The sequence below is a fragment of the Mustela putorius genome, unplaced genomic scaffold (assembly GCF_011764305.1).
Source record: "Mustela putorius furo isolate JIRA1106 unplaced genomic scaffold, ASM1176430v1.1 tig00003898_pilon_pilon_pilon, whole genome shotgun sequence".
Lineage (NCBI taxonomy): Eukaryota > Metazoa > Chordata > Mammalia > Carnivora > Mustelidae > Mustela > Mustela putorius.
In genome coordinates, this window is record NW_025422047.1 from 7,307,680 (window position 1) to 7,332,101 (window position 24,422).

The 24,422-nt window shown below is 56.2% G+C and overlaps 1 protein-coding gene across 9 annotated transcripts; it reads right to left on the reverse strand.

Annotated features, from left to right (window-relative positions):
• Positions 1-1,734: 1,734 nt before the first annotated feature.
• Positions 1,735-21,720, reverse strand: PLCB2 (phospholipase C beta 2). 9 transcript variants are annotated; one of them, XM_004751092.3, is made up of 32 exons: positions 21,295-21,716; positions 17,555-17,632; positions 16,913-16,981; positions 16,125-16,265; positions 15,889-15,968; positions 15,736-15,789; positions 15,550-15,625; positions 13,087-13,187; positions 12,761-12,927; positions 12,512-12,658; positions 12,197-12,354; positions 11,807-11,889; positions 11,447-11,531; positions 10,706-10,868; positions 10,473-10,582; positions 10,255-10,351; positions 9,098-9,182; positions 8,833-8,957; positions 8,139-8,293; positions 7,453-7,617; positions 6,752-6,851; positions 6,137-6,241; positions 5,903-5,997; positions 5,704-5,779; positions 5,421-5,462; positions 5,082-5,304; positions 4,807-4,981; positions 4,611-4,687; positions 4,422-4,517; positions 3,899-3,956; positions 3,121-3,207; positions 1,735-2,776 (listed from the first exon to the last, which is right to left on the reverse strand). In XM_004751092.3, the coding sequence occupies exons 1-32, from the start codon at positions 21,376-21,378 to the stop codon at positions 2,573-2,575; spliced, it is 3,561 nt and encodes a 1,186-aa protein (XP_004751149.1). In that variant the 5' UTR covers positions 21,379-21,716; the 3' UTR covers positions 1,735-2,572. The 9 variants fall into 9 exon arrangements, 7 of the variants coding, with proteins under 7 accessions (XP_004751149.1, XP_004751148.1, XP_044923661.1 ...); XM_004751091.3 differs by having other exon boundaries at positions 5,421-5,465; XM_045067726.1 differs by lacking the exon at positions 1,735-2,776 and adding an exon at positions 2,784-2,920 and having other exon boundaries at positions 5,421-5,465.
• Between the last annotated feature and the right edge of the window lie 2,702 nt (positions 21,721-24,422).

Genomic DNA, 24,422 nt, shown 5'->3' on the forward strand with positions numbered 1-24,422 from the left:
GGCCCCGACAGCCGGAATTAGAAGCTGTCGCTTAGGGAGCCGAAGGCTGACAGGAGAAGGAGCTGCGGCAGGGAGCAGGCAGGCGCACAATCGGCACTCCCCACTCACTTCCCCTCCACCTGCCGAGCCTCACCCTTTGCAGGCCCCAGGCTGGCAAAAGGGCCTCTTCCCAGAGGCGTGCTACGCTAGGCTCCTAGGCTCCTGTCTGCAGTCTGTCACTCTGTCTGCCGCTGGCCACCCCCTCCCAGACCCCCTTCTTTCCTCCTCAAGTATCACCAGCCCCCTCAGCCTGTCACGTTGCACCAGCTCAGCAGGGTTGGGCCTGGTGGCACATGGCTGGGAGATCCAGAGAGCTGGGGAGGAGTGGGGGGTGCAGGGGATGGGGTGAGTCAGCAGGGGACTCTGGTATCTGAGTCAGCAATGGGACTGAGAAGGGGGTAGGAACCCTTCCCTTGACGTAAAAAGTGAAACTAAGGCACAATGAGTGGACAGGGAACCTTGCCCCTGGCCCACGGGTACACAACAGGGATTCACCTACCCTGGGCCCTGAGGGAGGGCCTTAACTCCTCCCCAGCACTTCCCCTGCAGCCAGAGATGAAGTCATCTCCAGGGCCCAAAGACTCCAGCATTTTCCCACCCTTTTTCCAGAGTACAGGAAGCAGAGAGGTGGGTATCTGGGCCTCCTGGGAAGCTCCCAGCCTCTTGTGCTCTCCTAGTCCATTCCTGGGCTTCCCAGCTCCACCCTGGGGGCCCAAGGACTCTGCCTGGTCTGGTCTCCTTGCCCTCAGCAGTCATTGGCAGAAGCTAGGGCTTCCAGTGGGCTCTTTTTGGTGTTGGCTCTGGCTTATGCCCACGTGCTTGGGTCAGTGAATTCCTCTAGCTTGGATCATCATTCCTGTAAGGCTATATCCCTGGGCTGGCAGAGAGATGGGGCAATTGAGTGCCCAGCAGGAGAGCTAAAGACAGGGCACTGCTCTGGGGTACAGGTATCCCACTCTTGACTATAGCCAGTGCGTGTGAAAACCAGATGTGTCAATGACAGGCCTTACTCCTGTGATTGGGCAGGGCCCCTAGTCCCAACCTGTAACCAGGGAACACTAGGATCCCAGAGGTCAGGGCCCCAGAGGGATGGAGGGTAGTGGTGGTGGTTCCGTTTATTTTCCGAAGGCACGGGGCTCATAGCTAATGGCATTTGTAATAACTCTCTGATGAGAAAACAACCTCTTCCCAGAATCAATCCCCACCTGCCTTCCCCCAAGCCAGTGCCTGTTCCCATTTGGGATCTGGGATCACGCCACAGGTGCAGTGAACAGCTGCCTACAAACCCGTTTCGAGCAAGTGTTGGATTCAACCATAACCACCTGGTGTAGAATCTGACCGTTGTTACACCTGCCTAAAGGGGTCCAGGTGGCCTGGAAGTTCACAACTCCCCAAGAGGAAGGGGGCACAATTGCCCTAGGCTCTTCTGCTACAGCCCTGAGGGTAGAGACAAGGAAGGGCCACGTCTAGGTGGGGGGTGGAGAAGAGGGGAGACCTCATTTTCCAGTGGTTGTGGCATCAGAGCTGACAGAAAGGGAAGTGAATCCCCTTCAGGCCCAGAAGCAAGGCGATTTCACTGGGCTCTGGAAGGGACCTCACCCTGGGATTCTCCCAGGCCATTTCATTTCAGGAGCATACTCCCATCCAACCCCCCATTTCTCAGCTGTAGAACAAAGACCAGGCTTAGGCAGGAAATATTGGGAGGAGGATTCTCTTTAGTAGGAGTGAGGAGGAGAAAAATAAATAATTCTCAAAGGTGAGAAAAATGATGCTAACCTTATTAGGCAGCCTGAGCAGGGGTACATACTGAGGATGTACCCACCCCCCACCAGGCCTAGGAGAGTCCCCCCAAAGGCCTTCTTTAGCTCTCCCTACTAGCCAGAGGCCCAGTCGTCTCAGCAGACAGCTGAGGCAGCTTTTCCATGTCAGCTTCCCATCCCCCACAGGCAGAAGGCCAGGGAAGGGACCTCAGCCCAGGATCCTGGAAGCAGCTGTCCCCAGGGAGCTCAGACAGGCTCTGTATCAGGGAACTGACAAGGTGGCCGACTCAAGACAGGTCTGAGAAGGGGCTTACAGCAGAAGGGTTAGGAGTTTGGTCCTGCTTGACCTAGAGGGGCTTCAGTGGAGGCTCCAGACAGCTAGGCCTAACCCTCCAGGAAAGGACACAGAGTCCAGAGTGGGGCATCACTGGTGACACACTAAGGAAAGGAGAGTGGTGCCACGACCCCATTTTCTGCCTCTCAGTCCGTATCCTTTTGCCCTCAACAAATGTGAGACACTCAGAGGCAGAGAAGAAGGATGAGGAGTAGGAAGTCAGATTGGAAAGGACCTTGAAACCTCAGATGGGCCCCTGCCCTGATGGTACCTGTTTCCGGCCTCCTCCTCTAGCCTGGTTGTTGAGGAAGGGACTCCAGAGTCCAAAAGAGTCCCAGCTTCCCACAGCCTTAGAATGGGCCTTTCCTCCTGGGGGAATGGAACCCCATCCGAGAGAAGAGTGAATATCCTTACAGAATGTCCCAGTGGGGTGAGGGCATCAGAGGCGGCTCTCCTCGGCGCCTGCCTTTGCTGTGAGTGGGTCCTGGTCACACAGCTCCCTGAAGGCCTCATAGGGCCTCTCAGGCTTGTCCTTGGCCTCAGAGGGTAAGCAGTTCCTGAGGCAGGCCTTCACTGACTCCTTCACCTCAGCCTCCAGGCCCTTCATCCGGACTTCGTACTCTGCTAGCACCTCCTGCTGGAACTGTAGGGACAAGACCACCACCTGGCTCAGGAGGGGCCCACCTGCTCACTGTCCCTCCCCTGGATAGTCAAACATGGAGATGCCCAGTCTGTTCAGATCTTCCAGGAGACAGGTGGTGAGGGGTAGTGGAGACCATCAGGGAGCCTGCCAGAGAAGGGGATCCCAACCAAGTAAAGAGCTGTAGAGCTGCCTCATCTTAAAGGGCCCCAGGATCCCGCAGGAATGAGGACCTGCAGCCACCAGCAAGGGGTGAATTCCCTTCCTGCCCCCACCCATCTCCTGACTGGCAGCTCCCCAGTGCAGGACAACTCTCCTGGCGGGCAGGGCGGTAGACCCTGTCACACCTGCTTTTCCATCTCCCGGATCTGTTCCAGGCAGGCTGCCTGCTTCTCCTCCAGCTTCTCCTGGTGCTTCTCCAGGTTTTCTGTCATCTGGGTGGGAGTGAGAGGCAGGGAATCAGGACAGCCCAGACAGGCAACCTGACTTGGAATCCAGCTAGTCCCTTATCCAGCAATAGGACTTGGGACGAATTTGTTAACCTTTGAACAGTTCTTTTTAAATGTATAAAATGAAGATAAGAGTCTGTCTTGCTGGGTTGTGCAGGACTGTATGAGACAGTGAGACAGTTCCTGGCTTAAAGCATACCACACAAGATCTGGATTCAGTAAACAGACCCCATAGAATCCCCCTCCCAAGCAACCCAGCTCAGCCAGCTCTGTTACTGTTGTTAATAGACCCAGGAGAGCTTTAAGTCCATTCTCAGCAGGGCTTTACTTCCTCTTCTGACTCTTTGGAGCCTCAGGAAGTCCCCCTCACTCCCTCATACCCACCCATCCCAATGCCATCCTCCCCTGGCCAGCTAGCCCTTGTCATTTTCATCCAGGGCAGCTGGCCAGAGACAGATCTCTTTAGGCTGGTACCCTAACCTCCACATAAAGGCCAGAACCCTGGAGTGGTCCAGGAGCTCCATCTTCCCTTCACTGCCTCCTCCCATCCCCAGCTGCATGGGCCACTCAGGACTGTGTGCTTCCTGAAGACAACTTAAAAGCCTGGGACCACCCCATCCCTTCTATGTAGAGCATGAGTGTATGTGTGTGTGTGAAAGACACAGCTCTTACACACCTGCTTAATGACTTGCACCACCTCCTGGATGTGAGAGTTGTTAATCTCTCTCTTCAGTCTGTTGGGGTGATCAGAGTTTCAGAGAGGGCAAGAGGCCCCTAGGAAGAGTTGGGTATGACCAAGTCTTTTCAGGGTGTAGACCAAATGAGAACTCTACCATAGGAGCAGATACCGCCCGAGGGTGGGTGGGAGGGGGGGCAGGACGGTGGTGGTAATCATAGGAAGCCAAGGAGGAGGTTAAGGGGCCTTTGGGAGCTCCAGGGGCTGTCTGAGGAGAGGGCTTGGTTTCACCATCCTGTTCCTATGATTAGTTTTCCCTGAAATTCTCTTTGCTCAGGGTGATGGCTTCTGTGGCCCATGGAGAACGCTCTGATCAGAGGCGACAGAAATGGGGTGACCTTCCAGAGCCACGGGACAGGCACATCTCTGGGAAGCGAGTCAGGATCCACTTACAGGGAGGTCCCTTTCCCACCTAGTGTGGTCTCTGCTCAGACTGGCCCTGGAGTTTGAGTCAAGGGCGCACCTTTCCTGAGCCATCTTGTCAGGGGTGACTTTGACCATGGCCTGAATCCGCTCCAGCCTCTTGGCCTCCAGCTTTTTCTTCATCTCTTTGGTGTCACTACAGAGAGACAAACATCAGGGAGATGTTCTGTGGGACCTGAGCCCTCCCGGTGGGAGGTGAGGGTCAGGCATGGGTGGGAGGCAATCATACATCTCCAGGGTCTCCTTGAGGGTCTTCAGCTCTGCCGCCTGCTTCTCTCTGGCCAGCTCCATCATCTTGGCGATTTGCTGCGGGGCAGTGCAGGGACCGGCTTAGTTAGAGAAGCCCTTTGCTGTGCGGAGGCTGGGGCAGGGGCAGGGGCAGGTTGGTTGGGTTGTGGCTCCCGCCCCTCCCCCCGCGCAGGCACCTCAGCCACGTGCTGCTCTTTGCGCTTCAGGATGCACTCGTACTGCTCCTCACCCTGCTGCAGCAGCTCCAGCTCTAGCCGGTCCTGCAGCTCGCGCGCACGCGCGTCCGCGCCCTCGGAGCCCTCGCGGCCCTCGCCCGGCGCGGGCCCGGCGGCCTCCTCACACTGCAGGGTCCTGCGGACGCCACGTGGGGACCGGCCTTGAGCCCTCGGCCGCCCCCAGCCCGCCGGCGCCGGAGGGCTGAGCCCGCCGCTGCCGCCGCAGCTGCCCTTACCTCTTCTTTCGAGAGCCCTTGCCGGGGCCGAGCCGGCGGCCCCCGCAGCCCCCCGCGCTGGGCTGCCCCAGCCCGGCCAGCTCCGCCGCGCCCCTCTGCAGCAGCTCCTCCCAGCGCCGCGCGCCGCGCCGCTCCAGGTCCCGCAGCTCCTTCTCGTGCCGCCGCTGCAGCTTCAGGACGCCCTTCAGCTCCCGCAGCTCCTCCGGGCTGGCTGTCTGGGGCTCTGCGGGGGCCGGGGTGAGGTGCGCGCCGCCCGGGAGCCCCCCATTCCCACCCCACGGGGTCCTGGACCATCCCCCGGGCTCGTTCTCAAGATCACTCGGACTCAGCAGGCCTTACCCGTAGCTTCTTTCATAGCCTCCTCCTTGGCCCTGGCCCCAGCTGCTGCAAGAGCCACAGGGTGGGCTGACAGGGGTCCCGGGGTAGGGGTGGGGGGTTGGTTCTGGCCGGCTCCTCCCCGACCCCTGGTGTGGGGGGTGTGGCAGGATGGACCCCCTGCAGCGCACTTTCCCAGCAGTCTTTCGCATCCCAAGTGAAAGTGTGTTTTGGGGGGATATTCCTGTGGGTACCGCTGGAGAGGTCAAGGCCCTTCCATTCTGCGGGAGGATACTACGGTGCATACCTGCAGACCCATTGCTCGTTGGGGCCAAGGCCCCGTTGACCGGGCGGACAATTGGACTCCCAAGTGGGAAGGGTTTCTGTGTAGGGAGAATAGATTAAGAACAAGGCTCCAACAGCTCTCTCTGCCTCTCAGCCTAGGACCCTGGCCCCTCCCTCATCCTCCCTCCGAGGGCAAAGCTCCTGGACCAGGCAGCACAGACCTCAGGCAGACCTTCCATGGCTTCCTTGAGCTTCACAGACTTCTTGTCATGGGCACTGAAGAACTTGATGGGATTGGCCAGAGCCACGGTGAGATCTGGGTGCATAGGGGCATCCTGGGACTGGTGTGGAGTTGCCCCTGGAAGGCACCCCCATTCCACCTACCCCCAGACTATCCTATCATACCCAACTCTGGAGGTTGGCTTGAGGAGGAAGAGGTGGAGTGGACCACCTACCTGCCCAGGTGTCAGGTACATAGTCCTTCAACTCCAGGAAGACAAAAAGGGCGGGCATGGTAAGGGGCAAGTTGCTCTCGCTATGCAGGCACAGATGGTGGTAGCCTGTTGGGCAGGACGGGTTGGGCGGTAAGCCATGCCCAAGGCCACCCAGCACTGTAGGAGCAGCCCAGTACTCAAGGCCTCTGGTTTAGAGGAAGGGAGACCAGAGTCTGAGTCTGGTTTTGTACCTTCCTCCTTATGTGACGTTGGGCAGTTTCCTTTAAAGCTCTTGAGATTTTCTTTAGCTGTGAAATGGGGTGAATAGGATCTCCCTCATGTGGTTATGGTTAGGATTAAGTGAGAAAGTGTTATAAACCCATAACTCATCTTAGGTTTCCCATAAGTATCAGGTCCTTGGTAAATTGCCCCAGTAGTTCCAGAAAATTATAGGCATTCTGTGGCAGAGGCCCCACTGCTGTCAGTTTCCTCTTCTTGCCCCAGTCCTTCTACGTGAGAGGATTAGGTAAGGTCTCAGGGACACCCCCAGAAGCTGCTGCAGCGCTGGGACAGGCTCCTAATGCTGGCCTTGGTCTCAGACTGACTAGCAACAGCAAAGAAGGACTCCATCCTTACCAGAATTCAGGGCATTAATGGGGATGATGCGGTGTCCAAGAAATTTGTTGCCTTCCTCCAGTACAGCCACCCTGAGGGATGCCAGCTCAGGCATCAAGATCTAGGGAGAGTTTGGGACAGGACAAGCTGGGGAGGGGAGAGGATGGCCATGCTGCCCACGTCCCTGGCTTCAGAAGTCTTAGTGTCAGTGTGAGAACATGGCAGGTGTTACCAGATTTGGTGAGGACAGAGGGCACACTCTTAGGCCACACACATAGGCATCCTCTTAGCTCATGCCATGGCTGGTCCACACAGGGGAGAAGGGTTGGCTAGGCAGCCCAGGGTTTGGGGGTCCTGGTGCAGACAGTCCTGAACAGCCTTACCAATGAGTATTGAATCAGGACAAAAGACCCCTGCTGGACTGGGACTCTGTACCCTGGACTAGGAGTTCACATTTCTGCCTCTCATCCTAACATGAACACACATGTGCGTGAACACACGTGCACCTGCGCATGCACATACACACACAGATTCACACATAAAATTGTTCAGTAAGTAAATTTCAGTAAATGTGAATTTTGGACTCTTAAAAATCAGGAGGGCACAGGGCGAGGGGTAGGGAGAGCTGAAAAATCAAGGACTGTTATTTAGTTCTCTTTTCTATGAGTAGAGGCCAAGAAGTGGGGACAGATCCCAGCCCTTGCCACGCCCTAGCTCCCCACCTTCTCAAAGACAAAAGGCTCCTCCTTCCAGACAGGATTGATGGAGTTGGCGGTGGGTGACAGCTTCGTGCGATAGCGCCTCTTGGGGTCCCCAGGAAGGCCAAAGAGTTCCACTTCCACGTATGTGCGCACACTGCGATCTGACAGGAACTGTCCAGAGATGACCTGGGGACCCACGGGAGGCCAGCCTCAGCTCTCTACCACCCCCCACCCAGAGCTCTTGCCTCTAACCTAGAGCCTCTAGCTCCTGGAGCTGAAGCACCTGTTCTTGGCTACTGTGAAGAACCCCATCCAGCTGGGGCCATGTGGCTCAAGGACTTCAGCTAAGCTCTGGGCCACTAGGTGCTTCCAGCATTCAGGGAAGAGTCATGGGCCTCCCCACCTTCCTCCCCAGGCAAAGAAGGAAAACAGCACCCTCCCTCCCCGAGGTCCTGGGGCTCCTGCAGCCCCACTCTGCCCACTCTTCTCCCCTCCCCCATCCCAGCCTCAGCCCTTCCCCTTGGTTTCCATGGGGACCAAGAGGCAGCCTCCAGTGCTGAGGAGGAGGCAGTTTCCAAGGCAACTCTCTACTGCAAGAACTGGCTTGGGCTGAAGTTTTCAGGATATCAGGGGAGGGGGTTGGGAGTGGAGGAGTAGAGCTCCTGTGTCCCAGCCCTCCCAGCCACATGTCTGCCTCAGGGGCTTGCCGTGATGGAAAGGGTGGTAGCCACCACCACGTCGATGCGGTCCACTGAGAAGGGGTTGAACTGCTTGTCCGGCCGCCGCATGAACTCATGCTTGAGGAGGTAGCCACTCTGCCCGTTGAACTCAAACAATGCCATGTTCTGCTGCATGGGCAGGTCTGGGGAGGGGGTTGTGAGACAAGGGCACTCTGTGAGCAAGGCCCTGCCCCACATCTGCACCTAGTCTCGATCTCCTACGTCCCTCAGCCTCTCCTGTCTTGTGGAACGGGAAGCTTGGGTGGACTAGAATGATGAGGGATTCTCATGACCCAGCCTGTTTCTCTAGGGTGTCTCATCACTCAGGAAGGCTCGACAGGTGGAAGTTTACGGAAGCAAGGCCACGGTCGGGCCGTTACTCACAGTGGAGGCTGAGACCAGTGAAGCCAGGGTTTCTGTGGGCTCATTCAGGCACAGCAGCCAGAACTTGGGCCAGCACTCTGGCCTCATCACATGTGTACTCACTCATACACGTGCCATCATATAGGCGCGAGCCAAGGCATTTATATCCCTAACCGCTGACATGCCCACATGTGCTACCACAGCCTCAGCCAACCTCAGGACTCCAGGTCTGTTCTAAAGACAACCCCCCAGGAATGGGGTGAAAGTAAGAGAGGCAGAGAGTGGGTGCAGGTTCTTAGGGGCCTCGGAGTACCCTCACCCATGGTCTGGAAGTTGAGGGCCACCATCTGGCAACCGGCGTTCCAGAACATCTGGGGCATGTAGTTGGAGGAGTCCATGCGTGTGCCCTTCGGGTAAATGCGACTCATCTGGCGCTTGTTGTAGCTACCTGGGAGTTGAGGAGCTAGCCCGAGGCCTGTCCACACCCGGAGGACCCAGCAGCTCCCTCTGTGCACCCTGTCCCCAGGCCTTCCCCACCCCACCGCCCCACCTGGGGACCCTGGCTAGGGAGGCCTCAAGGATACTCCACGAACTGCACTGAGGCCTTGGAGAGCAGGTCATAGGCCTTGAGCTCTGTGAAGGACGAGATGACGTAACTTCTATTTTTCTCTGTGTGGGAGAGAAAGGTGGGGGGGCTGTCAGGTGGGTTCCCCCGACCCCGGCCCTCCTCCCTGCCCTCCCTTCTGGGATAGCTCCCTCCAGCACAGACATCCCTTCAACCTAGCAATCCCCCCAGGCTCAAGTATTGAAGAGGCCAAACTGCTATGCAGTCTGGGTGGGTAACGGCGGGCTGGGGGTGAAGGATATGGGCGGGAGATATGCACGCGGAGGGGGTGTGGGCCACAGTTCTGGAGGGTGAGGGGCGCAAGCCTGGGATGGCACAGAGAAGGGGAGCCCTGGGCGTCAGGAAGATGGGAGGATGTGCAGAGGGTGAGCACTCAAGCTTTGGCTGAAACGTGAGAGCTGGGGCCATGGGTGGGAGGTGTACACTGGAGGTGGGGGGGGGGAGCAGGCATGCCCGGGGTTGGCCTAGGTGGGGGCTGCGGACTGTGGGTTCCAGGCCCTAGCAGTGAGTGCGGTAGAGGCCTACACTGCACAAGTGTGTGTAGAAAAAGGTGTCCACCTCAGGGGCACGCCCCGCTGAGAAGAGCAGTGAAGCTAAGTAGTGTGTGTGCACACAGAGAGGGAGGGTTGCGAGGGAGGGGCAGATGTACCCTGGCCGGTTTCTCTGCCTGTGGCTCTTCTCTGGAGCTCTGACGCCCTGCGGGGTCAGTGCTCCTGGGCGTGGGCCAGCCCCAGGCACCATTTGGCCCCCCAGGAGCCACAGAGCCTGCAGGAGGCTGCAGGAGCTCCAGGCTGCAGGAGCTCCAGGGTTCAGATGGCCTGTCCTAAGTGGCCTGCCTGTCACCGACACACTCCAGAGCATTCTGGTTGGTGCCAAGTTCCTTAGTACAGCACAGGGAAGCTAGGAGCCACTGCCACTTAAAAAAGCCCTTTGCCTGCCTCCTCTGCTGGCTCTTTCTATAAATAGAGCCCCCACGTCCAAGAAAGGGGGGATCCCTTTTCCCCTTCCTCCCACCCATCCAGCTGCTCTACTGTCAGGACATACTTCTCAAGGGCCTTCTCCTGAGTCCAGCCTAGCTTCCCGCTAGCATTTTCCTCCCACCACGTGCTCACTTACGGGCAGAGAACTCAAAGGAGATGAACTTGGTGGGCTGGATGTAATTCACTAGGCTGGACATCTCCTCGTAAGCTGTCACCTCTAGGCCTGCTGTGCCCTAGGGAGGAGAGGGGAGGATGGAGAAGGGGAGGGCAACCCAGGGAGGTGGCCCCATGCCAGCTCCTGGAGGGCTCCGCCCTGGGGACAGCAGGAGGGGTTCGGGGCTGCCCCCTACACACCTCATCTGACTGCATCTTCTTGAGCTCCTCCTCATCCAAGTTTCCCGACTCCTCCTCCTCCTCTTCCACCTCTTCCTCCTCCGGCTCTGCCCCGTCCTCACCAGCCCACACTGCCACACACACATCTTTCAGCACTGGGACCACGGTCCCTACACGTGGCCTCCAGGCCCAGCCCCTCTCTCCCCCTCTAGGCGCTTCCACACCCCGACCCCTCGCCACCCGGGCTGACTCACCTGGGTCCTCTCCCACCGAGGCTCTGGGTGGGCAGTTGTTCTCAGCACTCCCACCCGGCTCCTTGCTGGGGGTTGCTGGGACAGAAAACTGGTTCTTTTTGTTCTTGATGAGGATCTTGCCTCGGAGATCCTCAGGGCTGGGCAGGGGGATGCCTGGTTTCAACTGTGGGAGAGAGATGGTCAGCACCATCTCCATGCCTTCAGGGTGCAGCCTAAGCTCCTTCTTCCCAAGCTGTGTTCCATCTGCCCTGCCTGTTCTCCTGCCCTGCTTCGCCTCCCACAATTTCCCCCATCTTGAGCGGTGCTCCTGCCATCCCAACTTACCCAGTTTCCTCAGACAACACTCTTCTCCCTCACTTGCCTAGAATACCATTTCCTTACTCTCATCAAGATAAATCCAGTTACCCCTTGGATTCCAGCTTGCCATCCTTTCCTCCAGGAAGCCTTCCCTGATGCCCAGGTACTCCCATAGCAGCCACTGGTTGCGCTGGCTTGGTTACTTGTTTATGGCCCCACTAAAGGTGAGTGACCTGAGAGCTAGGACTGTGTCTTTGTCACTAACAGGCCCCTTAAAGCCCAGCACAGTGCCTGACACATGGTAAGTGATAGGATCCTGGCCCCACAATCCTCCCAGATAAATCCCAGCATCCTCTGGGGACATCTGCCTCCTTAACCTGGCCACCACACTTCCCCAGGCCCCCTGCCCCCAGGCCCAGATGTCCCATAGTGAAGTCCACTCACTGGGAACTTTTCCAAGGGCTCTGTGAGCAGCATCTCCCCAAACGTCATCCGGCAGTATTCAGCCATCTTGGCCTGTTGGCGGGGTCTGCAGGGAGCAGAACTGATGTAGGGTTCAGCAGCTCCACCCCCTCTTGTCCATCCTTCTGGACCCCTGACCCAGGTTATCTCATTGGGGATGCAGGGAGGTCGGGACATAGGCAGCAGAGCCTGAGGTCCTGAGGAGCTTGTATGAACACCCTGGGCGGTGGGAGAGCTGCAGGGCATGACTAGAGGTGGGGGAGGGCTGCGGGAAAGCAGATGCGGGCAGGAGATGGGGACAGGGGAGAGAAGGAGGCCAAACAGGTCTGGTCTGATACGCACGAGTCCACATGGTTTTCAAATGACAGAATGACAGGATAGGGGGAGGTCTTAAAGGCACTTTCTGCAATGGCTTCAATTGCTTCCTGGAGGAGAAGAGGGCCGGGTGGGGAGGTGGTCAGTGGCCCAGGTCCCTCCTCACCCACCCCACCCCACCCCACCCTACCCCACCCCTGCCCCCAGCGGCACCCTTCTCCACTCCCCAGTTTCAATATGCAGAGAACTGGAGGGCCCCCGTTGGCCCTGTCTCCTCGGGTCCCCTCTAGTCCCCTCACTGATCTGAGGCCTCCCAGCCATCCTTCTTTTCTATTTTCACCCGCTCCCCTAATCCCTACACTGGGGCCCTTCCCTAGTGCCACTGCCACCAGCTTCCATGCCCGCCCCGAGTCTGACCTTGAAGTAGATGTCTGTGGTCATGGTGAAGCCATGGGTGATAATGGGCTCCTCGTCAGGGGGCTTGCCCTTCCAGCAGTCCAGCTCCACGCAGCGGCAGCCAGCCAGCAGCACCTGGCGGTACATCTCGGCCGACGACAGGCCAGAGAACTGGCCGGCTGAGCCAGAGCAGAGGGGAGAGGCCAGTCCAGCTCGCCCCCGCCCACTCCCACACCGTCTGTCCTTTTGCAGCCCGCTGGCTCGCCCCACAGAGGGATGGATTCAGGGGAACAGGAGCTGCACCCACACCCCAAGAGGAGAGAGCACCCTGGTCACCTGTCAGGTAAGTGTTGTGTGAGGAGTTGATGAAGTAATGGTTGAGGGGCTGCGTCATGTCCTGGTGGAGAAGCAGCTTGTCCTGGGCCAGCACACTGTTCTCAGGCCCGCAGAGAAACCACACCATGCCCTCGGGGGAGAGCTGGCCTGGGGGTGCGGGGCAGAGGCCGGAGGGGAGAGCTGTCAGGGTTGCAGCCCCTGAGCAGGGCGGGTCAGGCCACAGAGGGGAGGGGCTCCCTGAGTCCTCACCCCTCTGCACGTTGATGCCACTGGGCTCATACTTGTCGATGAGGCCCCGCACCTGGTCAGGCCGTGCCAGTGGAAACAGCAGAGAGTTGAGACGGGGGTCCCTCTGTTTCTGGTTGATGAACTTGGTCAGGTGTTCTTTGGTCATGTAGGGTTTGGCCTTGGCATGGCTGCAAGCCAGAGAGGGCACAGGTCTGTGGCCCCCCCACCCCGGGGCTAGAGAGCACGGACTACCACCTTCTCCAGAAAAGCCACCTAATTCCCAGCAAGGCAAGGGGATTTTAGCCACCAGCCCCTTCCCCAGGCCCAGCCCAAACACGGAAGCTCACTAGGAAGTAAAGATCTCGTCTATTTCTGGCCGAGGACAGAGGCTCATGAGGAAACTCTTGTAGACGGATTCTGGGAAGTCCTCAGGATTGATGGCATCGTTCTGGGGGAAGAGTGACCTGATCATTGCTGCACCCACCTTTTCCATGCTAAAAACCACAAATGAAGCCCAGACCTGTACAAGGGAGCCTGTCAGAGGGAGGGCTCAGGGCAGGCAGAGCAGCACGGAGCAGGCTCCTGAGCACCCACTTTTCAAGGGGCTGGTTGCTGAGCAGAGAGCATGCTGAGCTGGTCTGTCTTGACCCTGAACTTGGACACTGGCTAGTCCCTTGGCTGGGGCAGGATCAGAACTAGGAACAACCACAGAAGGAAGAAGAAAGGGTTAGAAGTAAGCAGGTCTGCCAGAGCTGTGGGTGGTCTTCTTTCTTTCTTTCTTTCTTTTTTTTTTAAGTAGAGGGCAGATGTTCCAAAAGAGGTATCTCGAATAGAAACAACGCACCTAACAGCAGAGCCCCCCAGTGCATGAGCAAAGCCTGACAGCAATGAAAGGCAAATAGACAATTCAACAGTAGTGGCTGGAGGCGCCAGGAAGCACGAGGAGCGGCCACAGAAAAGACAAACTGGACTTCATCCAAATTAAAAAGTTTTGTGTTTTTTTTTTTTTCCAAATTAAAAACTTCTGTGCTTCGAAGGATAGCGAAAAGACAGTCTACAGAAGAGGGGGAAATATTTGCAAATCAAATATTCAGGAAGGGACAACTCGACAGTAAAGGGACCAAAAAAACCTAGTGGAAAGACAGGCAGAAGATTTGAACAGACATTTCTTCAAAGAAGATATGCAAATGACCAGTGAACACATGAAAAGATCCTCCATCTCGTTAGTCACTTGGGAACCGCAAACCAAAAACACAAGGAGATACCACTTCACTCCCACAGGACAAGTCCAATTCTAAAAAGACAATAACAAGTGTCGTTGAGGAGATGGGAACCTTCGGACATTGTCGGTATGATGGTACAGTGGTCACTTTGGAAAATGGTTTGGCAGTTCCTCACAATGTTAAATACAGAGTCTCCATGTGACCCAGCTATTCTACCTCTAGGTATACAGAGTGAAAACAACACTTCCCGACAAAGTCATGCACTCGAAGGTTCATAGCAGCCTTATTCGAAATGATTAAGATGTGGCCACAACCCAAAGGTCATCAGCTGATGAACACAGAAGCAAAAGGTGATAACTCCAAATCCCGCAATATCACTCAGCGGTGAAAAGGCACAACATGCCGATCTGGACTAGAGCGTGGAAGAACCCGGAAACCCTTATGCTAAAGGATTGAAGCCTGATGTCAAAGGTCACGTAGTCTGTAATGTCCAGCTTAGGCAACTTTATAGAAAGAAACTGCAAGGAGATTAGTGGTCTGTAGGGCATCTGTGCCTTTGCATTCCAACCCAGAAAAGCCCCTTAAACATAGTCCAGGATCTGGAAGGGTAATATCAGGCTTAATTTGGAGCTAGAGCAGAGGGTCTGAACAAGAGAGCCAGACCGTATCTCCCTAAGACTGGATCTTGGACCCATTGGCTCCAAGCGAAGAGGGGTCAGTGACTTCTACTGGGACACAAGGAGAGCTGACACGTAAGGAGGATGGCCAAGGCGGGAGTTCAGGAGGCAGGAGAGAAGGAGGGTGGAAGTGTAGTAGAGGTCCTGGCAGCAGGGCCGTCCGCAGGAGCCCGTTCCCACCCTCTCTCCACCCTCATGCTTGCGTTCCTGTGACCTTCAACATCAAGGGGGCACCAGAATGCTTGAGCTGTGACTTGAGAGGGAGGAGTCTTCCTGGGCCCCTTGTGGACAGGTGACGGATGAGGTCTTAGTTTTATTTATAAATTACAAATTCTTATCATGAGGCAAAACCCCATGGGGTGCAGGTGGTACCCCATACAAAGGCTCTGGCCAAGGGGGCCCCGGGGTCTTGAGATCCACTTCCCTAGCCAGGCGCAAACCCTGGGCTCAGGCTGTATCTGCCCAGAGGGCTCCTTTTTGTAATCCACAGAAGGTCCCTCATGGGGTGACCCAGCCTACATCTTGTAATTAAAAATCATTTAATCAGAAGGGAAAAAAAAATAATGTTTTCCTGGGTTGAGCTAAAGGCTAGATCTTGGCAGCTTCAAGACTTGGTCTGTTCCCCTCCCCCCACACTCTGCAGAACTAACCCCTTCCCCACCCTGGGTGCTTGCCCTAAACGCAGTCCACCAACTACTGCCCTCTGTAGCCACCCAGGTGTAGGCAGAGAGACCCAGCTGCTCTGGACCCAGGCACCCCATCCCCACTCCCTGGGATCTCTGTGCCTTGTAACAGAAACCAGTGCTCTGGGGTTAACTGGCTTTTCAGGCTATTGGCTGGGCCCTGCCACCCCCAACAGGGCCTGGCCAGCTCAGGGGAGGGCCTGGGCTGGGCCAGGAAAACCACTCACCTTGCCTTTTGGGAGGTGGCAAGCGCTGAGGGCAGCTTCCACCCGCTTGCGGTCAGCAGGAAACATCTGGAAAAAACTAAAGGAGCAGAGAAAGGCAGGAGCCAAAGAGCCGGATCAGACCTGGAGAAGGAAGGCTTCGCGGAGCTGGGCGGAAGTGTGGGGAGAGGGAGAGCAGGGGAGACTCACTTTTTCACAGGAATCTTCCCTTCGGGGTTGAGCTGCATCTTGAGCTTCACCAGGCTAGTGGGGCAGAAAGTGGCTTATCAAGGCCCTGGGGCTGGCACATGGAGCCCACACGCGGATGTCAGGCACACAGAGGCCGGGCACACAGGCACTTACATTTTGTCCAAGAAGGTGCTACGGGAGGCATTGGCTGTCAGTGGGTGCTTGACGAGGGCCAGCACATCTTCGGCCCAGCTCTGCAGGACCCCAGAGCACAGCAGTGAGAACCCCTGGTCACACATGGATGCCCCCACCCCCTGCAGCCCAGGCCTGTCCTGCAGGAACCCCGAGCTACCCCAGGTACCCAGCCCCAGGCCTGCACCGCACACCTCCCCACACACCCTTCGGCGCACCTTGCCCACATTCTCCTTATAGGAGACGAAGTTGTGGAAGGTGAGGTCTACCATGTCAGGGCCAGACACCACAGTGAGTGTCTTGAGGAGGAAGTTGTTGTCGGGGAAGTCCATGTTGAAGACGTCCCGGAGCTTCTGGCTCTGCAGGAAGCAGAGTCACAGTGAGGATCAGAAGCGTGCCCCTGTCCCCTCTCCACTGCAGTCCTCCCATTCCCTCCCCACCGCACTAGAACCACTAGAACGGTGGCCATCTAGGGTGGAATCCCATCCCCCCATGGGTGGGCCTCAGCATCTTGGCCTCCCTGACTCCAGGTGCTGGAGTGTGGGCGAAGAGCCCACAGGAAGAGATGAAGCCGGCAGCCCAGCCTGGGTGTGCTGAGTATCGTGTTTGCCATTTTCCATTTGGAGATGGATTCTTAGCTCCCAGTCTCATAGAAGCCTGCTTTCCGCCAGCCCCTTCCTCCAATTTTCCTGCCGGCTTTAGACAAATACAGGCAAGCGAGACGGGGAGTGCGGTGGGCATAAGCCACACTCCCAGGTAGTCTGAGCTGCTCTGGGGCAGGACCTGGCCACCTGACATCTCTTCATAATTCCCTGGTACCAAAGCTCTGGCAAGCTCAGGGGCAGCCACACCCCTTCCTCAACTCAGGGAGGAGGCCCTGCTGCCCAACCTGGGAACTCTTCCTTTTGCTGTAGAGATCAGGCTTGCTACCTCCACAGGGATTCCTGCTCTCCCTGCACAGAGCTTGTGGCCATGCTGAGCCTGGGCTGCCACTGGGCCCGCCTACCTTGGGTATCTTGGCAAACTTCCCAAAGCGGGTATCCCTGATGTTGGTGATATCCAGAAACTCCATCTCCTGGAGCGTGCCCCAGCAGGAGCAAAGAAGGGATGTAGACAAAAAGATCAGTGAAGAATGAAGAACAGAGGGGAGGGAACTTCCAATGCCCCTTCACATCTTGGCCGACTGCCTTCTGTAGAAGCCAAGACTTTCCAGGGTGGCCCCTGGAAGGTTGGTGGACCCCAACCTTCCCTTCCCACCAATCAAGTTCTCCCCGTTCATGGTGAGCCTCCTCCCTTCTTCTGTCCTTTCCTTCCCTGGCCACTCAAGTGACTCCGGAGCTGTGGCCTGCGATTTTGCCCACACTCTCCTGGACTCACCCCAAGCTCCCCCTCCCTCCCCTACATCCCTACAACCCTTCTGGATCTGTCTGAGCCCTCAAGTTTCCCAGAACCACAGGTAGCGAAACAGGCTTTTTCCTTTCCCTCTCCCAGGGCAAATAGCCCCGGCCCACAGGAGCAGAGGCTGCCCCAGAGCCACCCTCCCAGGTCACCGTGTACTCCCTGGGCATTCACACCTCCACCCCTGCACTATCAAAAGGCCGCTTGGACTGAGTGCATCAGCAGGAGCTCAGGGAGGGGGCTGCCTCACCTTACTCTGATATGTCCAATATAAGTAGTAACCCTTGGGATCCACACGGAGGATAACTGGGGAGGCTATTGTGGTTTCCTATAGAAAGAAGTGGTCAAAAGGAAAAAAAGAAAAAAAAAAAAAAAAAAAAAAGACAGAAAAAAAGAAAGGGTCAGCTCTCAGCTCTGAGACCTCAGGCCAAGCTTCCCTGGCCTGGACCAGGGTTTCAGAGCTCACCATCTCCCTGGGAGGTGGCTGACCAGGGACTCTGCAGGCATATTCTTTGCTTTCCAGAGCTCTGGGCTAGGCACAAGCCCTAAAACCTCTGAATCAGGGGTGGGGAGGGGGAGAGAATTAGAGATAGCATTTCTGAAAGAGAAGTTTCCCCTCTAAACACCAAATAGAGGTTCTCCCTCTAGACCCCAAACATGTCTCTGCCCCCACCTCCCCCTGTTTTCAAAGGCCACAGCTCAGCCAAAGGGGTAGAATGTCTCTGCAAGACTCAGTGCTGCCCCTCAGGAGAACTCAACACAGTGAGAGCTAAGAGCCCAGCTCCTGCACTTGCACTCGAGGCCCTACACCTGCTACCTGGCTTCCCACAGGCCCCATCCCTGCGTCCACAAACCACTCCTCAAAGAACCCATCCCCAGCCAATCCAGCCAGTCCATGTCTATGGTCTCCCACAGACTCCAAGCACATTCCCACCTCCAAGCCTAAGAACCCAGCCCTCCCCTGCATGAAATACCTTCAAAGAGCCCCCCAAGTCTCCCCTCTTCTGAAAAGCCTTCCATGAAACACACTAGAATGGTGTGTATGTGGTTTGCACAGCTAGAAGCCTATCCATAAAAATCCCTGAGGGCTTGTGGACTCCAGGGAAACCAGTCTGTGCAGTAGCTAAGCTAAACTATAAGTCTGTGTGCTAGACCCATGAGCTCAGGGATCCCTGTTTGCTGAAGAAGCCCGGGAATGATCACAGCACTAGCTTCTAAACTCCCATTGCACTCACAGAGTGCACAGGCTCGCCTTCATTTTGATGGTCTTCGTATGCATATAAAACAAGATAATGAATTTGAAGTTTCCAACAAGGCATGGTCGTTGCTGCCCACCGAACAAGACCACGTGCAGAATTTACAAAGGAAATGGTGAAAAAAAAAAAACAGTTCTCAGGTCAAGGATGGTTAGAGTCTGGGGTAAAAAAACACTTTGTGAGGAGGCTAATTTTGGAGAGAACTATGTTGTGAGCTCTACTCTCTGCTCTCCCCACAGGAGGGTTGGCAGTGCCTGACCCCTCACTTTATTTATTTATTTATTTATTTATTTATTAAGATTTATGTATTTATTCGAGAGAGAGACAGAGAGAACATGAGTGTGTGGGCATGTGCACAAGCAGGGGGAGGGACAGGCGGAGAGAGCAAGAAGCAGACTCCCCACTGAGCACAGAGCACAGCGCAGGGCTTGATCTCACGACCCTGAGATCATGACCTGGGCCTAAATCAAGGGTCAGAGGCTTAACCGACTGAGCCATCCAAGTGCCCCCTGACCCCTCACTTGAAGTGTAGTGAGGGGTTTCGACTCTACTTAAAAAGCTTTGGTCCCCCCTGCAGCTGTGAGGCAAAGGAGACTGAGATCTGACTCCTGCCCAGGAAACTGAGTGTCAGAGGCACTGAGACCCTGGTTGTCCTCGATGAGCCCAAACCCCAGGGTGTGTTGGTGCAGTGAACAGAGTGTATGTGCTGGGGTTCAGAGTGGTCCTGTGGGAAAGAGGGGCAGAGTCCAAAGCTACAGGAAACTGAAGGTCGTAACTGGATTCCAAGGACCTGAAGAAGTAATTTTGAGTGACCTCCCAAAACAGGGATGGCAGAAGGATCCTTATGTAGGGGACCACCAGCTCGGTGGGCAAGGGTCTCCTCACTTTGAGGAGAAGCCTCAAAAAGTGTCCATCAGAGAAGGACTAAGCCCAACATGTGCGAGGCTCAGAAAGCAGGAACCCGTTGATGATAGCGCCTGTTCAGTTAAGAACTTTGCGACCCCCTCCACCTCTCTCCCTGCACCCCATGGTGAGGAAGGCTTGGAGGAAGATCAGAGACCCCTGCCACCAATCTTAGAACACCTATAGCCCACATAAACCACTCCTAGAAGGAGGAGGGCAGAGCACATCATCCAAGACTTGAGTTCAGAATTATAACTCACTTCTGAAATAAGACTGCATTTTATGAGAAAAAGCGATCCTAGGATTGTCTATTACCCAGAAGCAAATGGAATGTCTTGTGACTGAGTGTCAAGACTGAATGTCTTGTGGCTGAGTGTCCTTCCACGAGCAGGAGAAGAGCTTCTCCCACCAGATATACTGTGAAGGGACCATGGGAGGAAAAACTGAGCTGGGAGTTGGTTACATCTTTTGCCTCAGGCTTATTCAACGTGGCAGGACATACTCAAGTCATTGGCCGACTGGGCTAAAGGCATTTTGAGCAGAGCCCTGTCTCACAGGAACACATGCCCTGTGACTAGGCTTAGGAGATTCCTGCTCCTGGAGTCAGGATTCTTGGGCCATGCCATGCTCTGCGTCAGGGAGGGGAGTGGGGCACCCAGCTACACAGGTACTGGCCTGCAGAGAAGGCCATAGAGCGTGTCCCCACCCCTAATGACCCTCTGCCCAGTCAGGTTACACACACTTCCCAGAGGAACTGAGAGAGGCCACTTCATTTTTCATTCTGAGCCACTTCCCTCATTCCAGAGTCTCCTGGGACCTGTCACCACCATGCCACGTCGCCCACACCACTCGTAGGGAAGCAGAAAGCGTCTCACCAGGGGCCTCCTACCCATAGTCATGGCAACCAGATTACTCAGCCTACCCGAATGGCCAAGAGCCCCAGGCTGCCTTAACTCACAGACTCAGAATCCCCTCATCACACCTGTGAGGAGAATGAGCCAGTCCTAAGGGCCTCCTCCCCCCCCTCCAAGAGCCTTCCAGCTTCCTTCCCAGGACCAGCCCACTGTGATTAGTTCATGGGTCTGCCCAGCAGCCTCATGAAGGACCCCACGATGTTCTCTTCGCCTGCCCAAGGGAATCCCTGGCCTGTCCCAACATTTTCAGAAGCCAGGAGGCCCAGAGTCTGGGAAGCAGGCCCCAGTCTGAGAAAGAAAAGACAGCAGAGACAGAGGGACAGGGCAAAGCAGCGGCTTCCCCCTTTCCTTGCCAACAGGCGGGTGGCGGGTGGCGGGAGCTCAGCTGAATGCGGCCTGCAGAAGCAGAAGTCGATCAGTTCCTTCCTAGGCCCCTGGGAGCAGAAGCCTCTGGTTCTCCCTTAGGGTGCCCCTCAGGCTTTATGGCTGCCCGCAGCAGCTCTGGGGAGAATGGGGCCTCCCTGGGCCAGGGCAGGGCCAGATGGAGAAGAGCAAGAGCAGGGCATCTGTGCTAGGAGTAGGGGCCTGGCCCTGCCACAGCTTTGGGGTCTTTGCTCCCACTCGTGCTGAGATCAGGATGCCCCCTGCTTGTCTTGGGCGTTTGGGGGACGACAGACCCCAATGCAAAGAGAGTCCCTCCCGTGAGAGCACCCCAGTGAGCACATCCTCCCATCCCATCCCGACACAGAGCCCCAGCCCCCGCTGTCCCGGGGTGAGTGTTCAGGGGCACGTACCCTTGCCAGGCTGTCCTATCTGCTGCCTGGCCAAGCTACACTGGCGCCACACGGGGCAGACATAAACCAGCCCCCCCCCAAGCCCCTAACGGCAGGGCGTCACCACCCCAGTGCCCCACTCACATCGTCCCATTTGATGAAGCGCTCCCCTTGGCTCAGATAAGCCTTCACCTTGGGGGGCAGCAGGACGGGGTTGAGGAGAGACATGGTGCTAAGGGTCCCTCTCTGGAGAGGCTGGACAGGCACACACGGGCAGGAGGAGGGAAGGAAGGAAGGCCGGCTGGAGGTACGCCAAGCTGGGCTCACATGGCATCCGTCCTGAGAGGGTCCGGAAGTCTGGGTACTCTTAGAGCCCCCGGGGTTGCAGCAGCTGGTGGCAGAGCTGAATGCTTTGGCCAGAGACCCGTCCGCCTTTTAAATTGGCCTCCTCCCACCTGCCTTCAGTAGGGGCGTTGGGGGGAGCTGTGGTCACTGCTCCTGCCCAGGGAGGTTAGGCTCCCCTCCCCAAAGCCCCCGCCCTCCGCGCTCCGCCTGTGTCTCAGCACTTCCTGCTCAGGGCTTCCTTCTCTGTGCTCTTCAGGACTGAGGGGCGGGTTCCTGAGGCCTGGTCTCCTAGGAGCCCAGGCTGGTGGGGTGTTGGTGGTGGGCAGGGGTTCTCAGTCCCAGGAGTAGTCTCTGGTCGGATGAAGCTGAGGGGCTGGAGAAGGAACAATACGGGGACCACGTGGGGTACTGGTGCCCAGGCTGAGCCTGAGGGGAGGGTGTCAGGAGCTCCCAGGGGAAGGGACCTTTGCAGAGGTGGCCTCTAAAGCACAGGAGTCTCTTCCAGGGGCTGAGGAGGCTGGGACACCCCTGGAAGTGGGAGTTGAAGGTGGGGCAGGGCCCAGCTGGGATTGGATGTTTTGAATAAGCAAACTTTGCTGAACACCCAGCTCCTCTTTCTCAATGCTTCCTCCCATGAAAATGAGGTACGAGTGAGGCAATCACACCTCTCAGCCGCCGCCACGCGTAACTAAGTCCTCTTGGCCCCCGGGCCTGGTAGGGCCTGGACCCTCCATAGACCAGACGTGACCCGACACACGGCCACCAGCCTCCACAGTGCTCTCTTGCCAGGCTCTCTTCTCTGTTCTGTGCCTAGGGCCTGGGGTGAGAACGCTGGGACCAGGAGGCTGCTTAGGAGGCTGCTTAGAGAGACCTCGGCTCTGGGTTCCTTGTCAGGGTACATGAACCTCACACTGACCTGGCCCAGGGAGTTCAGTCTCAGCCTTGCTCAGCCAGCTCACTTCCTCTTGCCTAACTTGCTCCTCTTTATCACCCTTTTTAACTCAGCTGGGGTAGCAGGGAGCTCTGCCTGGGACTTCCTTCCCCTCTCAGGGCCTGCCTTTCTGCCCTAGGGGCCACCGTGGGCCTTTGTGCCACCCCTGAACAACTGTGGGACCCTCACCCAGGAAAGGGATTCCAAGATTCTGAGACCAGTGGGGTGGATCTGGTAATAAGACCTCACAGGCTATGGCAGAAGCTCTGGAGCTGCTCTCTGCTCTCCTGCCCTCTGCCCTCAGAACTCATCCTCTCTCCCCTCCCTCCAAGCCTGCAGGCTCTCATCTCTCCTCCCTGCCTCCCTCCAGCTTTGTGCCCCTCTGGAGGCCCCTCTGGTGCCCCAGCAGTTCCCTGTTCCCTCCCAGGGATCAGGTTCCCTCTTGGTCTGTTTGAATGGATTTTGCAAGGGAAATCCTGGCCCTTTCCCAAAGACCCTACACCTGTCACCTGTAGCCATCCCTGCTCCTGCACCCAAGTCCTTCACCCTCTTGTCTGCCTTGAAAGATAATCCCTTTCCTCTCCGTCAGCCTGGGGAAAGACAAGAGACAGGCTCCTCTCCTGTCATGGGATTGGGGATGCCGCAAGGAAGGCAGAGATTTCAGTACTCCTTACTCTGATTCTGTCGATCTTGGGCTCTGAAGGCTGAGGCTCTAATCCACAGAATAGAGCCTCACCCATCTTTGGCCAGTGATGGCCATGCCTGGACCCCATTCTTGAGACAACCCCCCCATTGTAGCTTCAGTAGGGCCTGTATTCTCCTGCCCACATCCTACCTAGCAGCACTGAGAATGCAAGAAATCCACGCAGCAAGGGGAGCCAGGAAAACCTTCATCAAAGAGAACTTTGTTTTTTCTTTTAAAAATACACTTCGGTTTCTTAAAATGTGAAATGACAAAAATGTTGCATAAATTATGTTGGAGTGGCTATGGAGAAAAATCAGGGAGGTCACACGAATAGCCACTTTGGGAAATGGGGCTCCTGGGCTGAGCTGAGTAGCAGACACCCCACAGTGCCCATCTCACACGCCCCCCCACCCCCAGTAGGGCAGAAGGTAGAAGGACGAGGGTGCCCCCTGGTGGGCACACTGGAAAGCACGTACCTCCAGGCAAGGAGGACTCTCAGGGAGATAGGTCACTGGTGGGTCCATATCCTGTGTGATCCACAGAGACAAGTTTGCTGGAGAGTTTGGCACGTGTGAGCTTTGGCGGCCAAGAAATTGTATTCAGTATAATGCCTCCCAAGGAGATCCTGGGGACTAGAACCCAAGAAGCAGGTCTGGAATTCTCAGGCTTACTTGGTGGTTTTGTGTGGGGACCCCATGCTGTGGTTTCCCAACCTGTTCATCAGAGATCAGTAGTGGAAACTGAACTCTGATCTTCGCCTGATAGCCAAGCAGGAGAGTCAGATTGGCCTGATATGGCCTGATACCATAACTTACCTGATAAAAGCACTGGGCTTTGGGAGCCTGGAGGATGAGGGCGCCTCTCAGGCCGACGGCTAGCTACTTTCAGAATGAAGATGCCTTGGTTGTTGAATCCTCAGGGGTTCGCTTCCCACACTGTCACAGGGAGTCAGGCTCACTGCTTCATGAACCCAGCCACTGACCATCTGTTTTATCTTGTGATACTTAACCTTCCTGTGCTGCCTCTTTCTCACCTATAAAGTGGGGATCATAATACCTCAAATGGCGTTGTAAGCTTTCAACAATATAATGTATGGAAAGTACTTAACATGGTGCCTGCCCCTGAGCTTAGTAGTATCATTATTGTTATTTATCACCGTTATTTATTAGCGGACACTGGCAAGGGAAATACAGTTCTCTACTTTGTCCTCAGTATATATGCAGTTCTTTCCACAAGTGTCTTCACTGACGTGCATTTTGGAGTGATTTTTTCTTTCTTTTTCTCAGCAGTTTGTGTGGATCGGGGACTGAT